General features: G+C 44.1%; 1 protein-coding gene across 1 annotated transcript; it reads left to right on the forward strand.

The window, feature by feature from the left end:
* Window positions 1–590: 590 nt before the first annotated feature.
* On the forward strand, window positions 591–4,604 carry LOC121541515 (short-chain specific acyl-CoA dehydrogenase, mitochondrial). The gene is made up of 10 exons (XM_041850584.1): window positions 591–665; window positions 1,170–1,330; window positions 1,967–2,116; window positions 2,217–2,328; window positions 2,524–2,675; window positions 2,883–3,053; window positions 3,175–3,312; window positions 3,404–3,499; window positions 3,593–3,649; window positions 3,795–4,604. Exons 1-10 carry the CDS (start codon window positions 638–640, stop codon window positions 3,945–3,947), a joined length of 1,218 nt encoding a protein of 405 aa, XP_041706518.1. The 5' UTR covers window positions 591–637; the 3' UTR covers window positions 3,948–4,604.
* The last annotated feature ends 9,033 nt before the right edge of the window (window positions 4,605–13,637 follow it).

Genomic DNA, 13,637 nt, shown 5'->3' on the forward strand with positions numbered 1-13,637 from the left:
CGCCGTGCTCTACCAGCTGAGCTACAGAGGACCCATGCATGATTCCATGCGTTCGAAAATAAACAAATTGATGTTTGCAAAGAGTTATGGGATATTAGAATCCCATTGTCTAAACCTTTGTCATCTTCAACCTAGCCCATAGGCACTAATGCATTAGCAGCTGGGTCTGGTCAGGGCCAATGTGGTTTCTGTCTGAAGGTTCCGAGAGCCCACTTTCTCCTCCATAGCCGTTGCTAAGTAATAATTGACGCTTCCGCGTTGTGCTGTTTATTTCTGATAGTTTTCAAAACCTATGAAGATGTACAGTCAGTGAAAGCAGATATGCAATTTGTTGACACCACAACAGTACAGACTTGGATACACATTATCCCGAATGCTAATCAATAAAAACGTCTATTAAATTTGCTGCTGTGTTTTTCTTGTTCACAGCGGGTCATTTCCTAGGGATTTTTCGGAGGCGCTCTGGTATTGTATCACCAAAATGTTATACTTGGCTGAACTCTATATGGCTATGGCTCTGGCTCTGGTCTGCTTAGTTCATTGACTCTATATGAACCAGAAAAAAATAGGGAGTGGGATGTCTCGCTTCCTCTTCCGTCTCTGTATGGTTGCACAAGCAGCAAACTGAGCAGTCAACATGGCAGCACTTTTCAAAGCTAGAAAAGGTCAGTATACAATCAATACACAAACTATTGACGTGCTCTTTTGTCTCTCAATTACAAAGGGTTTTTGTACTTGCTTTGTTGGTGTGTTGATCCTTCGACAATAAAATAGACTTGGGACAGTCGTGCCGGGGTGCTAAGATTTGTAAGCTCAATGTTCTATCTGTCCTAGTAGCTACTTTAGCTCGCTAGCACCAATGCGAAGTAACGACAGCTAGCTGCATATTGAGTGTTTAGTTAGCTTCTAAGCCACCTCTAAAATAAACCCAGTTATGCATTGCTAGAATGCTGCCTTTACAGTGGTGGTCAATAATAACTTCCAAGGCAACTTCAATGGGGTTAAGGACTGCAGCCATAACGTAAGCATCATTGACATTGTTTATCATTAACAGAAACCCTGTTTTCACTGGCTGCGTGGGTGGTTATCTATGTAGCAAATACACATATGGGCATTATACCGTAGTAAATGTATTCACATTTATAGCTTTCTGTCTTTACCCCCCCCAGCCCTTGGCCTGTATGTCAGTGGCTGTAGATCTCTGTCCTCGCTAGCTGAGCTACCAGAGATGCATCAGATGATGAGACAGACCTGTAGAGACTATGCAGACAGAGAGCTGGCTCCTATAGCTGGCAAACTAGACAAGGAACACCTCTTTCCTGCCCAACAGGTACACACACACATACACACACACTGGCTTGCTCACACACACACACACACACACACACAACCACCTAATAGGTACACACACACACCACTAAACAGGAGGTACACATATACACACACACACACACACACCACTAAACAGGAGGTACACATATGCACACACACCACTAAACAGGAGGTACACATATACACACACACACACACACACACACACCACTAAACAGGAGGTACACATATATACACACACACTCACACCACTAAACAGGAGGTACACATATACACACACACACTCACACACACACACCACTAAACAGGAGGTACACATATACACACACACACTCACACACACACCCTCCAACGCAATGGTATTCAAACTTTTTCAGCGGGGACCCCATTTATTTCGCCAGAATTTCTGGCGACCCCACTCCAAATCTAATGGCACAACAAATACCCTAAAATTCATTACATTTTCATCTCTCTTATCAAAATGAAAATAAACTAATACATACATTTACTCAATAACATTTTACTTGTCAAAATATCTTTCTAAAAAATGTTTGTATATTGTCCCATACTATAATCTGTACTCATAATTGTTGAATACAACTGCTCTAATGCATCCACCTGTGTATCCCTACAGGTCCGAGAGCTGGGTGCTATGGGGGTGATGGCTGTGGAGGTTCCTGAGGAGCTGGGAGGAGCAGGTATGGACTACCTGGCCTACGCTCTGGCCGTGGAGGAGATCAGTAGGGGATGCGGCAGCACTGGATGTGTGGTCTCGGTCAACAACGTACGTAAGAGTGTGTGTGTGTGTGTGAAAGAGACTGTTTTATATTGCCACTGTATCTTGCACTGATTCTAAAGTTGTGTGTGTGTGTGTGTGTGTGTAGTCTTTGTACATAGGGCCGATATTGAAGTTTGGAACACAGGAGCAGAAGGACCAGTGGATCACTCCTTTCACAACCGGAGAGAAAGTCGGCTGCTTCGCTCTGAGTGAACCAGGTTCACACACATACACACTAACACCTTTGCCCCAGAACCCTCCCTCACTTCTACATTCCAACCTGGGGAAATGGGTGGTTGTTCATTGTTGATGTCACTTCTATCCTCTCCTCTCCTTCTCTCTCTCTCTTCTCTTCTTTCTCTCTCTTCTCTTCTCTCTCTCTCTTCTCTTCTCTCTTCTCTCTCTCTGTGTAGGTAATGGTAGTGATGCAGGGGCAGCGTCTACGTTAGCCAGACAGGAGGGAGAGGAGTGGGTACTGAACGGGACTAAAGCCTGGATCACCAACAGCTGGGATGCCTCAGCTACTGTCGTATTCGCTACCACTGACAAGTCACTCAAACACAAGGTTAGATACACCATTGTTGGAGTCAAGCCATAGTTAAACCCCTCTAGTCCTTCTCCCCCCTCTATCTATCTCTCTCTCAATATTTTATTACTTTATCAATGTAACTCATACATGCAATTCATCTTGTTGCTGCTATTTGTGGTTCCGACAATACAAATCATTCTCCTTTCCCTCCCTCAGTGTAATATTCCCTCCCTCCCTCTGTAGGGTATCAGTGCATTCCTGGTGCCCATGCCTCACCCTGGCCTTTCCCTGGGGAAGAAGGAGGACAAACTGGGCATCAGAGCAACCTCCACGGCCAACCTCATCCTTGAGGACTGTAGGATACCTCTGGGAAACATGCTGGGGCCACGAGGGTCTGGCTTCAAGATAGCCATGGTGGGTTTGTAGGGTGGAGTGGGGTGTTGCTTATGTGTGTGTGTGAGGGGATGGGTGTACGTTTTGTGGTCCATGTCTGTGCGTGTGTGTGTACTGACCCCCCCTCCCCTCTCTCCCATAGCAAACCCTGGACAGTGGGCGTATAGGGATAGCATCCCAGGCTCTGGGTATTGCTCAGGCTGCTCTAGACTGTGCTGCGGACTACGCTCTCAAACGCACCGCCTTCGGAGCTCCCATTGGCAAGCTGCAGGCCGTACAGGTGTGTGTGTGTGTGTGGAAGTTTGTGTTTTAATGTTAAGGTGTGTGTGGAAGTGTCTGTTATCAAAGGTGTGTGTATCTCAATGCTTCAGTTCAAGCTGGCGGACATGGCTGTAGCTGTTGAAAGCGCTCGTCTCCTCACTTGGAAGGCTGCAATGCTAAAAGACGGCAAGAAACCCTTCTCCAAGGTACACCACACACCCCACAACACACACACACACACACACCATCCACTCTGTCACACTACATAACGTTGGACTTCCTCCTTCATGTCCCCACAGGAAGCAGCGATGGCCAAACTATCAGCGTCTGAGGCGGCTACCTTCTGCGGCCACCAGGTACGCATCATAGAGCCTGTCATGTCATGTTTGCTAGAAATAGTGCCTGAATCAATCAATGAATCAATAATGTATTTTACAGAATTCACGGAAATCTCTGATTCTAAACCATTCTAATGTTCTTTACCTTCTGTGGAACTAAAAGTCGATCCAGGTTCTTGGGGGAATGGGTTACGTGACAGACATGCCAGCGGAGAGGCACTACCGCGACGCGCGAATCACTGAGATCTACGAGGGCACCAGTGAGATCCAGAGACTGGTGATAGCCGGCCAGCTGCTGAAGGAGTATGTGTCATAGAGACTTGCGGACTGCTCCCCAAATGGCAGTCTATTCCCTACATAGTGCACTATTTCTGGACCCCAATGGCCAAAAGTGGTGCACTATATAGGGAATAGGGTGCAATTTCAGATTGGCCCATAACAGCCTCTACACCCAGGACTGCGTTCAGGACTGCAGTGTTCAACAGTGTTGAACAGTGTCATCAGCGGCAGTCAGCTACTGAACTGAAGGAATGTCAAACATGGAGACAGACTCGCACAGCTCTGGGTAGAAGTTACCCTTGACCACAGATCTAGGATCAGATTGCCAAACTAATGCCCAAATCCTAACCTCAATTGTTATGGAGAGAATATTTGTCCCTGGACCAGTGGATAGAGGCACCTTGTACCTACCACTCCAAAGGGAGAAGACCAGGCCTGCGTTCAGGACTGCAGTGTTCAGCAATGTTGTGAAACACTGCAACATGCATCCCACCTCCATTGAATCCTGTATTACTTCAACTTTGTAACGATTGCAAAACAATCCAAGACTGTTTCTGGTTTGAAGCCATTTGTAACTGTTGATATCAACATGGCGATATATATCATCCTTTCTGCCTTAGAACTTCTTAATATTATCTGCTTTAAACTGATGGTATCTGGTAATATAATATAAGCTAGCAGACTCGCATTCTCATTGTGACCATCTGTGTGAGTTGCAGTGCCTACTAAAGCCACAGGAGGGTAGCAGTGTTTGGACTGCCCTGTCCTGCCTTCACTTCAAACAACAAGGGGGATCACAACGTTTGAACACATGTAACATGCATCCCTCCTTATTCTCTGCCTTGTAAATATTCACTGATCTAAAAGAGTTGTGTAGTCATAAACAAGAATTCCACGGCATACTGTAGTGGCCCCGTGTAGCTCAGTTGGTAGAGCATGGCGCTTGCAACGCCAGGGTTGTGGGTTCGTTTCCCACGGGGGGCCAGTATGAAAAAATGTATGCACTCACTAACTGTAAGTCGCTCTGGAAAAGAGCGTCTGCCAAATGACTAAAATGTAAATGTAGTTGGCTAACGTCGTACCCAGGCTAGGTTGGTGGATGAGACTAGTAGTTAGCCATCACCATGTTGAAATAGGATCAATAATTACTTCAAGCAGGGGGGAGAGATACATTTTGAAGTAATTAAACAGGGTTACACGCCTCTGTTCCTGTCTGTGCCTGGTCTGATGCTGCTCTCCAGGCTGTACATAAGCGTACAACTGGGAAGTGGTTTAATGGTTTAACATGTTTTTGTCTCTATGGCCATCAGTTATTAGGGTTATTGCATTGAATGTTAATGAATCAATCTCAGTTTTGATATAAAGAGTGCTCTGTTCAGAACTGAATGTCACCACTATAGAGAACCTATGTCTGTCAGAGTTTCAGAGATCTAAATGATCAAATGTTGGGTTGTGTAGCAAATTGATATTTTTTTTACCATGCCCTACACAGCCCAAGTTTGTGCCTCAACATAAACAGCTGTTGTACATATTTTATTATAATTGATGGTACATAATGAAATCAAAAACAAGATCACAAGATTACTCCCTTACATCTTTTCATGTTAAATAGTGATGCTCTGAGGCTGTTTTGTGACATGGCAACATTTCATTATTAACAGGCGGCCAGTGGCACCTTAATTGGGGAGGACGGGCTGGGACTGAATGAATGAATAAAATGGTATCGAACACATGGTTTTCATGTGGTTGATACCATTCCATTCACGCCATTCCAGCCATTATTATGAGCCGTCCTCCCATCAGCAGCCTCGTGCCAAAGGGCCGGTTTCACAGACCCAGGTTAAGCATAGTCTAACGCAATCACACACGTTTCTCATCAATTGCTTTTAATTTGCCATGCACTTAATTTGTACAATCATTTTAAATCATGTAGCTGTCATTTAACTCTTAACAATCATTTAAATCATCAGCCAGAGTAGGAGTTAATTTGACTCCATCAGGACAGACATGGGAAATCAATTAGAATCAGAATTTTGTAACCTAACAGATCCAGGGGCCAGTTTCAAGATAGGATGGAATTTAGGTTTACGAGTGTTTTAACAATGCATTTCTTCTACATCAGCCGAAGATGTAACGTGCGATTCCCAAAACATCGCGCAAAGAGAACGTTTGCTAAGTGTGTCATTGAGGCATGTGCCGATACTGATAGGATCGAAAGAAAGACAGCGCTGCTCTCGGATCAGCTTTCTCCATTGAAATCTTACCTTAACATTAGAATTATTCCACAACACTGATGACGGATCAGCTACTAAAAATATATCATCACCTATGGCAGCAACTATTGAGGCGGGTTATTCTAATGCTTACCCTATAATAATGCACTAAATCAAGATTTGCGCAAAATCACCCTGATTAACTCTTTAGTATTATCCCAGTTTACCTATTTGCTTATGGTCTTGCCTACGCCTAGCGAACAGTTTTTTAAATTATATGAGAAAAAAATATTCAATTTTATTTGGAACGGCAAGCCAGACAAAATTAAAAGAGCATATTTATATAATGAATATGAATTCGGAGGACAGAAATTATTAAATATTAAAGCATTAGACCTATCACTAAAAGCTTCAGTCATACAAAAGGTATACTTAAATCCGAACTGGTTCTCAAGCAAATTAGTAAGATTGTCTCACCCAATGTTCAAGAAAGGCATTTTTCCCTTTATTCAGATTACAACCTCTCACTTTCAGTTATTTGAAAAGGAAATAATCTCCCAAATGTCACTATTTCTAAAACAAGCCATAGAAAGTTGGTTGCAATTTCAATTTAATCCTCCAGAAACGACAGAACAAATAATGCAACAAATATTGTGGTTAAATTCAAATATACTAATTGACAAAAAACCTTTATTTTTTGACAGAATGTTTAAAAAAGGTATAATCTTTGTAAATGATATCATCGGTAGGACTGGTGGAGTTATGTCGCACATGCAGCTAACAAAAACATATGGAAATGTCTGCTCTACCCAAAATTACAACCAAATAATTGCAGCCTTACCGCAAAAGTGGAAGAGGAAAGTGGAAGGGGGAGAAAGTAAGGAACTTGTCTGTCGGCCTTGCATTAAAGAACATAATTGGTTAAGGAAAACTGTGATAAATAAAAAAGTATATCAGTTTCACTTAAGGACCAAAGGATTGACAGCTGTCCCATATAGATTGCAAAATAGTTGGGAAGAGATCTTTGACGTACCGATCCCATGGCATAGTGTTTATGAACTGACACCCAAAACGACACCGGATTCAAAAATTAGAATCTTTCAATTTAAATTATTATATTAAATTCTTGCTACCAATAGAATGTTATTTATATGGGGGATACAATCTTCCCAGCTCTGCAGGTTTTGCTGTGAAGATACAGAATCATTAGATCATTTGTTTTGGTTCTGTCCATTTGTAGCTTGTTTTTGGACACAGGTCCAGGAATGGCTAAAGGATTGCAATATTTACCTGGAGCTAACCTTGCAGATAGCATTACTGGGTGATCTGAAAAGTCATAGTCAATCAATCAATAATATAATAATACTTTTAGCAAAAATGTTTATTTTTAATTCACAATCTGTAGAAGCAATGAGAATAGAAAGGTTCAGAATTTTTGTAAAACATCACAGTACGGTCAAAATATATATGGCAAATAGAAATCCTATATGGATGGTGTTAAGAGATAGATGGGAGGTATTGAATTGAGTTGAAGGATGGGACTAATAACAAATAACAACAAATAATAACAAAGATAGCTAATAATGTAAGCATACTGTGTCCATAATAAGTATATAGGTTGTATGTTGGGAGCTTTTGGGAAGGAGCACAGTTAGAAAGATATGGCATATAGAAGCAAACCGGATGGACACCATGAAAATGATCGGAGAGGTTGAGAGTAGAAGAAGTTCAGGAGCAAAAAAATAATTAAAAAAATAAAAATAAAAATATATATATATATATATAATATAATTATTGTAAAATTAACTCTGTCCATAAGGTGTAGATAGTAAGTATAGACCGGAAGTAGAGGCCTGGGCATTGTTGTTCACTAATTTACTCCAAGTAGGGAAAGGATGGTGGGGTTGAAAAGTAATAAAGGGGAGTATATACAGGTAAAAGTCAGTAAATTAGAATATTTTGAAAAACTTGATTTATTTCAGTAATTGCATTCAAAAGGTGTAACTTGTACATTATATTTATTCATTGCACACAGACTGATGCATTCAAATGTTTATTTCATTTAATTTTGATGATTTGAAGTGGCAACAAATGAAAATCCAAAATTCCGTGTGTCACAAAATTAGAATATTACTTAAGGCTAATACAAAAAAGGGATTTTTTAGAAATGTTGGCCAACTGAAAAGTATGAAAATGAAAAATATGAGCATGTACAATACTCAATACTTGGTTGGAGCTCCTTTTGCCTCAATTACTGCATTAATGCGGCGTGGCATGGAGTCGATGAGTTTCTGGCACTGCTCAGGTGTTATGAGAGCCCAGGTTGCTCTGATAGTGGCCTTCAACTCTTCTGCGTTGTTGGGTCTGGCATTCTGCATCTTCCTTTTTCACAATACCCCACAGATTTTCTATGGGGCTAAGGTCAGGGAGTTGGCTGGCCAATTTAGAACAGAAATACCATGGTCCGTAAACCAGGCACGGGTAGATTTTGCGCTGTGTGCAGGCGCCAAGTCCTGTTGGAACCTGAAATCTCCATCTCCATAGAGCAGGTCAGCAGCAGGAAGCATGAAGTGCTCTAAAACTTGCTGGTAGACGGCTGCGTTGACCCTGGATCTCAGGAAACAGAGTGGACCGACACCAGCAGATGACATGGCACCCCAAACCATCACTGATGGTGGAAACTTTACACTAGACTTCAGGCAACGTGGATCCTGTGCCTCTCCTGTCTTCCTCCAGACTCTGGGACCTCGATTTCCAAAGGAAATGCAAAATTTGCTTTCGTCAGAAAACATGACTTTAGACCACTCAGCAGCAGTCCAGCTCTTTTTTTCCTTAGCCCAGGTGAGACGCTTTTCGCGCTGTTTCTTGGTCAACAGTGGCTTGACACGAGGTATGCGGCAGTTGAAACCCATGTCTTTCAAGCGTCTCTTGGTGGTGGATCTTGAAGCCCTGACTCCAGCAGCTGTCCACTCCTTGTGAATCTCCCCCACATTTTTGAATGGGTTTTTTTCACAATCTTGACTAGGGCGCGGTGATCCCTATCGCTTGTACACTTTTTTCTGACCACAGTTTTTCCTTCCCTTTGCCTCTCTATTAATGTGTTTGGACACAGAGCTCTGAGAACAGCCAGCCTCTTCTGCAATAACCTTTTGTGTCTTTCCCTCCTTGTGCAATGTGTCGATGGTCGCCTTTTGGACAGCTGTCAAATCTGAAGTCTTCCCCATGTTTGTGTAGGCTTCAGAACTGGACTGAGAGACCATTTAAAGCCCTTTGCAGGTGTTTTGAGTTAATCAGCTGATTAGTTTGTGGCACCAGGTGTCTTCAAAATGTAACCCTTACACAATATTCTAATTTTGTGACACACGGAATTTTGGATTTTCATTTGTTGCCACTTCAAATCATCAAAATTAAATGAAATAAACATTTGAATGCATCAGTCTGTGTGCAATGAATAAATATAATGTACAAGTTACACCTTTTGAATGCAATTACTGAAATAAATCAAGTTTTTCAAAATATTCTAATTTACTGACTTTTACCTGTATATATATATAAAACATGGGGGATTGGAAGTGATGCAGACAATTACATTGATAGAAGATACAATCTATCTGCAATATTAAGCTGATCCATTCCCCCTAGAAGAAAGAAAAAAAAAATATTAATAAAAAAAATAAAAAATAAGATATGGCATATAGAAGCAAACCGGATGGACATCATGAAATTGATCGGAGAGGTTGAGGGTAAAGGGAGTTCAGGAGTAAAAACAAACAAAATAGAAGTATTGTAAAATTGACTGTGTCCATAAAATGTATATAGTATGTAAAAGCTGGAAGTAGAGGCCTAAGCATTGTTGTTCACTAGTTTACTCCAATTAGGGAAGGGGTAGTGGGGTTGGAAAGTAATAAAGGGAAATATATATTTTTTAAGGATATGTATGTGTATTTATATGTATGTATGTATTTATATGTATATATGTATTTATGTATATGTATTGTGACGTCACGAGAGGCTACACAGCTTTCAGCGGGATTGCTCAAGTAGTGCAAGGAGACCAGGTTCAACCAAAACAAGGATTTTATTAAAGGTCTTGGGCAACTAACGAAAGTATAACACAATTCTGTTCTCTGGTGGCTCTTTAAGGGTTAACAGTTCAGGGATGTCTCTTCCACATCCAAAATCATAACTCTCCCTCGCTCAAATAACTTTTCCCCAGTCTTACTGTATTCCACGTTGCAGCTAGTGGCCAACCCAGCAAAACGTCCTTCCAAATGTCCCACACGTATTTCCACAGGTGCATATATCCAAAGGTGAGTATTTCCCAAAGGTAAGTATCTCCAAATCCTTATATTCCTCATGGAAGTGGACGTGCAGCACTCTTGTCCTCCAGAGAGCCCAGCTTGGAGACTGTGTCTCTTCACCCCCACACACTCACCCCCAGTGTGTCTCTTCCCTTCAACAAACCTTCAGCTCATCAGCTCCTGATTGGTTTCAGCTGCGTGGGAAGATTGGCCATAGATGGTTGGAGTTCCCGACCATACCAGCAGATGGAGCCATAGCTGTCTGGGTTTGCAGCCACCTCAGGGGGATGTAACGTCCCTCCAGGACACAGCCTCTCGTGACATCACACATCCCCCTCCTCGGGACCGACGTCCTCGTCGGGGTAAAGGCAGCGAAGAAGGCATCACGCCGGGAGAGGGCGTCCGCATTGCCGTGGTGCTTGCCAGACTGCTCTCTCTTCAACTCCTCCAACTCTAGGACCAGGGACTCAGCCTCCTGTTGTCTCTCCTTGAGTTTCTTACTGAACGCATCAGCCTTGGTTTTAGCAGAGTTTAGCTTCTGTTGAGCAGCTTTCAGTTCCTTCTCTCTCTCTGCCTCCGCATTCTTCATCTTGTTCTCCAACACCTTGTACTTCTCCTCTGCCTTCTTCTGGACCTCCTTACTACTGCGCAGGGTCTCCTCACACTCCTCGATGGTCCTGCGCAGCCTCTCCAGCTCCTCCTGTTGCTTATGGAAGGAGCTCTGTTGGAGTTTAGCCTGGAGGATATCTAACTCTTCTGTCTTCATGTCTAACTGTTGCTTTAACAAACGATACCTCTCAGCGGTCCCCTTCAGACCAGACAGTTCTTTGTCCAGATTCTGTAGCTCCGTCTCTGTGTCGGTCTGGGCACCTGCCATCCCTATCAGAGCCCGGGCGGGAGTGAGTAATTCGGAGGATTGCACCGGAGCCTTCCCAGGATGAGTTTTGCCTCTCCGTTTCCGAGGTACTCGGGTTATCCTCTCCTGAGACTCTCTCCAGAGTGGGTAAAAGGCTGGGCAGTCTCGTCCCAATTAGGACAGGGACGGGGAGGGAATCAACCACCCCGCCGTCGTGTGTATGGTTCCCCGTGTGCTGGTCATTGTAAGTTCAGTAATGGGGTATTCTCTGGTGTCCCCATGGACACAGGAAACTGGGAGGACTTTCCCCGGGGTCAGACACATTGGGCCCACCAAATCCCTTACGCACCAGGGTGGCCCGGCTACCAGAATCCAGTAAGGCCTCCACATCATGGTGATTCACAGTTACCGGGCAGGTGGGGGGTCGATCTGGGCCGCCATCTACGACTCCCAAGAGCGAGGCAAAAGCGGTGTGTGGGTGCTGAGCTGGAGGACTCCGCAGTGGGCATAGGTTCATCGGCTGGTTTCCCACACTGCCAGGAGATATGTCCCATCTCCCCACACCGGTAACACTGTCGAGTTTCCCCCTCCTGGTGTACTCTTCTTGGACCCGCCTGGTTTCTGGCTCCCCCTGGAGCCGGGATAAGTCCTGACGTGGCTGGGTTCGAGACCTTGGGGTCCTTTGGACGGGTTCTTCCCATTTGTGGTGGGGCCGCACTCCTGGGGTCTTTTCGGGAAGCATTCAGCATCTCCGCTGTGGCCTGGTACTTTTCCACAGCTTCCACGGTCAGATCAGCCGTGGTCAAGGCCTGTTGACTGATGACCCGTTTTGCCTCATAAGGCAGGGCGCGTAGGTAACGATCCACCACAACGGCCTCCACCACCGCCGCTGCTGTATTCCTCTGCGGATCCAGCCATTTCCTTGCGATTCGGACAAGTTCATGCATCTGCGCCCGAGGAGGTTGGTCTGGTTGGAAGGTCCAGCTGTGAAAGCGCTGGGCCATACCAAACTTTGTGAGTCCATATCTGCTGAGGATCTCAGACTTCAGGGCATCATAGTCAGGAACCTGGTCAGGGCCCAGGTCCCGGACAGCATTCAGCGATTCCCCGGTTAGAAAGGGGGCTAACAGACCAACCCACTGTTGCTTGGGCCAGGCTTCCCTAGTGGCCGTGGCCTCAAATGCATGCAGGTATGCCTCAATGTCATCGGTAGCGCCCATCTTAGATATAAAGTCACTTGCCTTTATTGGGCGGGTATTTTGGACCACCCTCTGTCTCTGCAACTGCAATTCCTCTGCCTTCAGAAGGTTGGCTTTCTTTTGCTCCTCCAAGAGAGCCATGTTTGCTTGCATCTGGGCTTGCTGGCCAGCAACAAGGGCTTTCAATATGTCCTCCATTTCAGTCGGCGGGGAGCCTACGGCCAACTTGGAAAACTGGGTGATCAAACCTTCGGTATCCTCCTCTGACATGCACTATTAACGCTTGAGCGTGCCCGTATTCTCCACCATCTGTGACGTCACGAGAGGCTACACAGCTTTCAGCGGGATTGCTCAAGTAGTGCAAGGAGACCAGGTTCAACCAAAACAAGGATTTTATTAAAGGTCTTGGGCAACTAACGAAAGTATAACACAATTCTGTTCTCTGGTGGCTCTTTAAGGGTTAACAGTTCAGGGATGTCTCTTCCACATCCAAAATCATAACTCTCCCTCGCTCAAATAACTTTTCCCCAGTCTTACTGTATTCCACGTTGCAGCTAGTGGCCAACCCAGCAAAACGTCCTTCCAAATGTCCCACACGTATTTCCACAGGTGCATATATCCAAAGGTGAGTATTTCCCAAAGGTAAGTATCTCCAAATCCTTATATTCCTCATGGAAGTGGACGTGCAGCACTCTTGTCCTCCAGAGAGCCCAGCTTGGAGACTGTGTCTCTTCACCCCCACACACTCACCCCCCAGTGTGTCTCTTCCCTTCAACAAACCTTCAGCTCATCAGCTCCTGATTGGTTTCAGCTGCGTGGGAAGATTGGCCATAGAGGGTTGGAGTTCCCGACCATACCAGCAGATGGAGCCATAGCTGTCTGGGTTTGCAGCCACCTCAGGGGATGTAACGTCCCTCCAGGACACAGCCTCTCGTGACATCACAGTATGTATGTATGTATGTATGTATGTATGTATGTATGTGTATATATATATATATATATATATATATATATATATATATATATATATATATATATATATATATATATATTTACGAGAAAAAAACCATATGGGTGATTGGAAGTGATGCAGACAATTACATTGAGGAAAAAAACCATATGGGTGATTGGAAGTGATGCAGACAATTACATTGAGGA

This window comes from Coregonus clupeaformis, chromosome 27, assembly GCF_020615455.1.
Source record: "Coregonus clupeaformis isolate EN_2021a chromosome 27, ASM2061545v1, whole genome shotgun sequence".
NCBI classification, from domain to species: Eukaryota; Metazoa; Chordata; class Actinopteri; order Salmoniformes; family Salmonidae; genus Coregonus; species Coregonus clupeaformis.

Coding starts and splice junctions, on each gene's coding strand:
- LOC121541515 (XM_041850584.1), top strand. CDS start 638: ATGGCAGCACTTTTCAAAGCTAGAAAAG. Junction 2,676..2,882: donor ACAAGTCACTCAAACACAAG/GTTAGATACACC, acceptor CTCCCTCTGTAG/GGTATCAGTGCATTCCTGGT. Junction 3,313..3,403: donor GCAAGCTGCAGGCCGTACAG/GTGTGTGTGTGT, acceptor TCAATGCTTCAG/TTCAAGCTGGCGGACATGGC.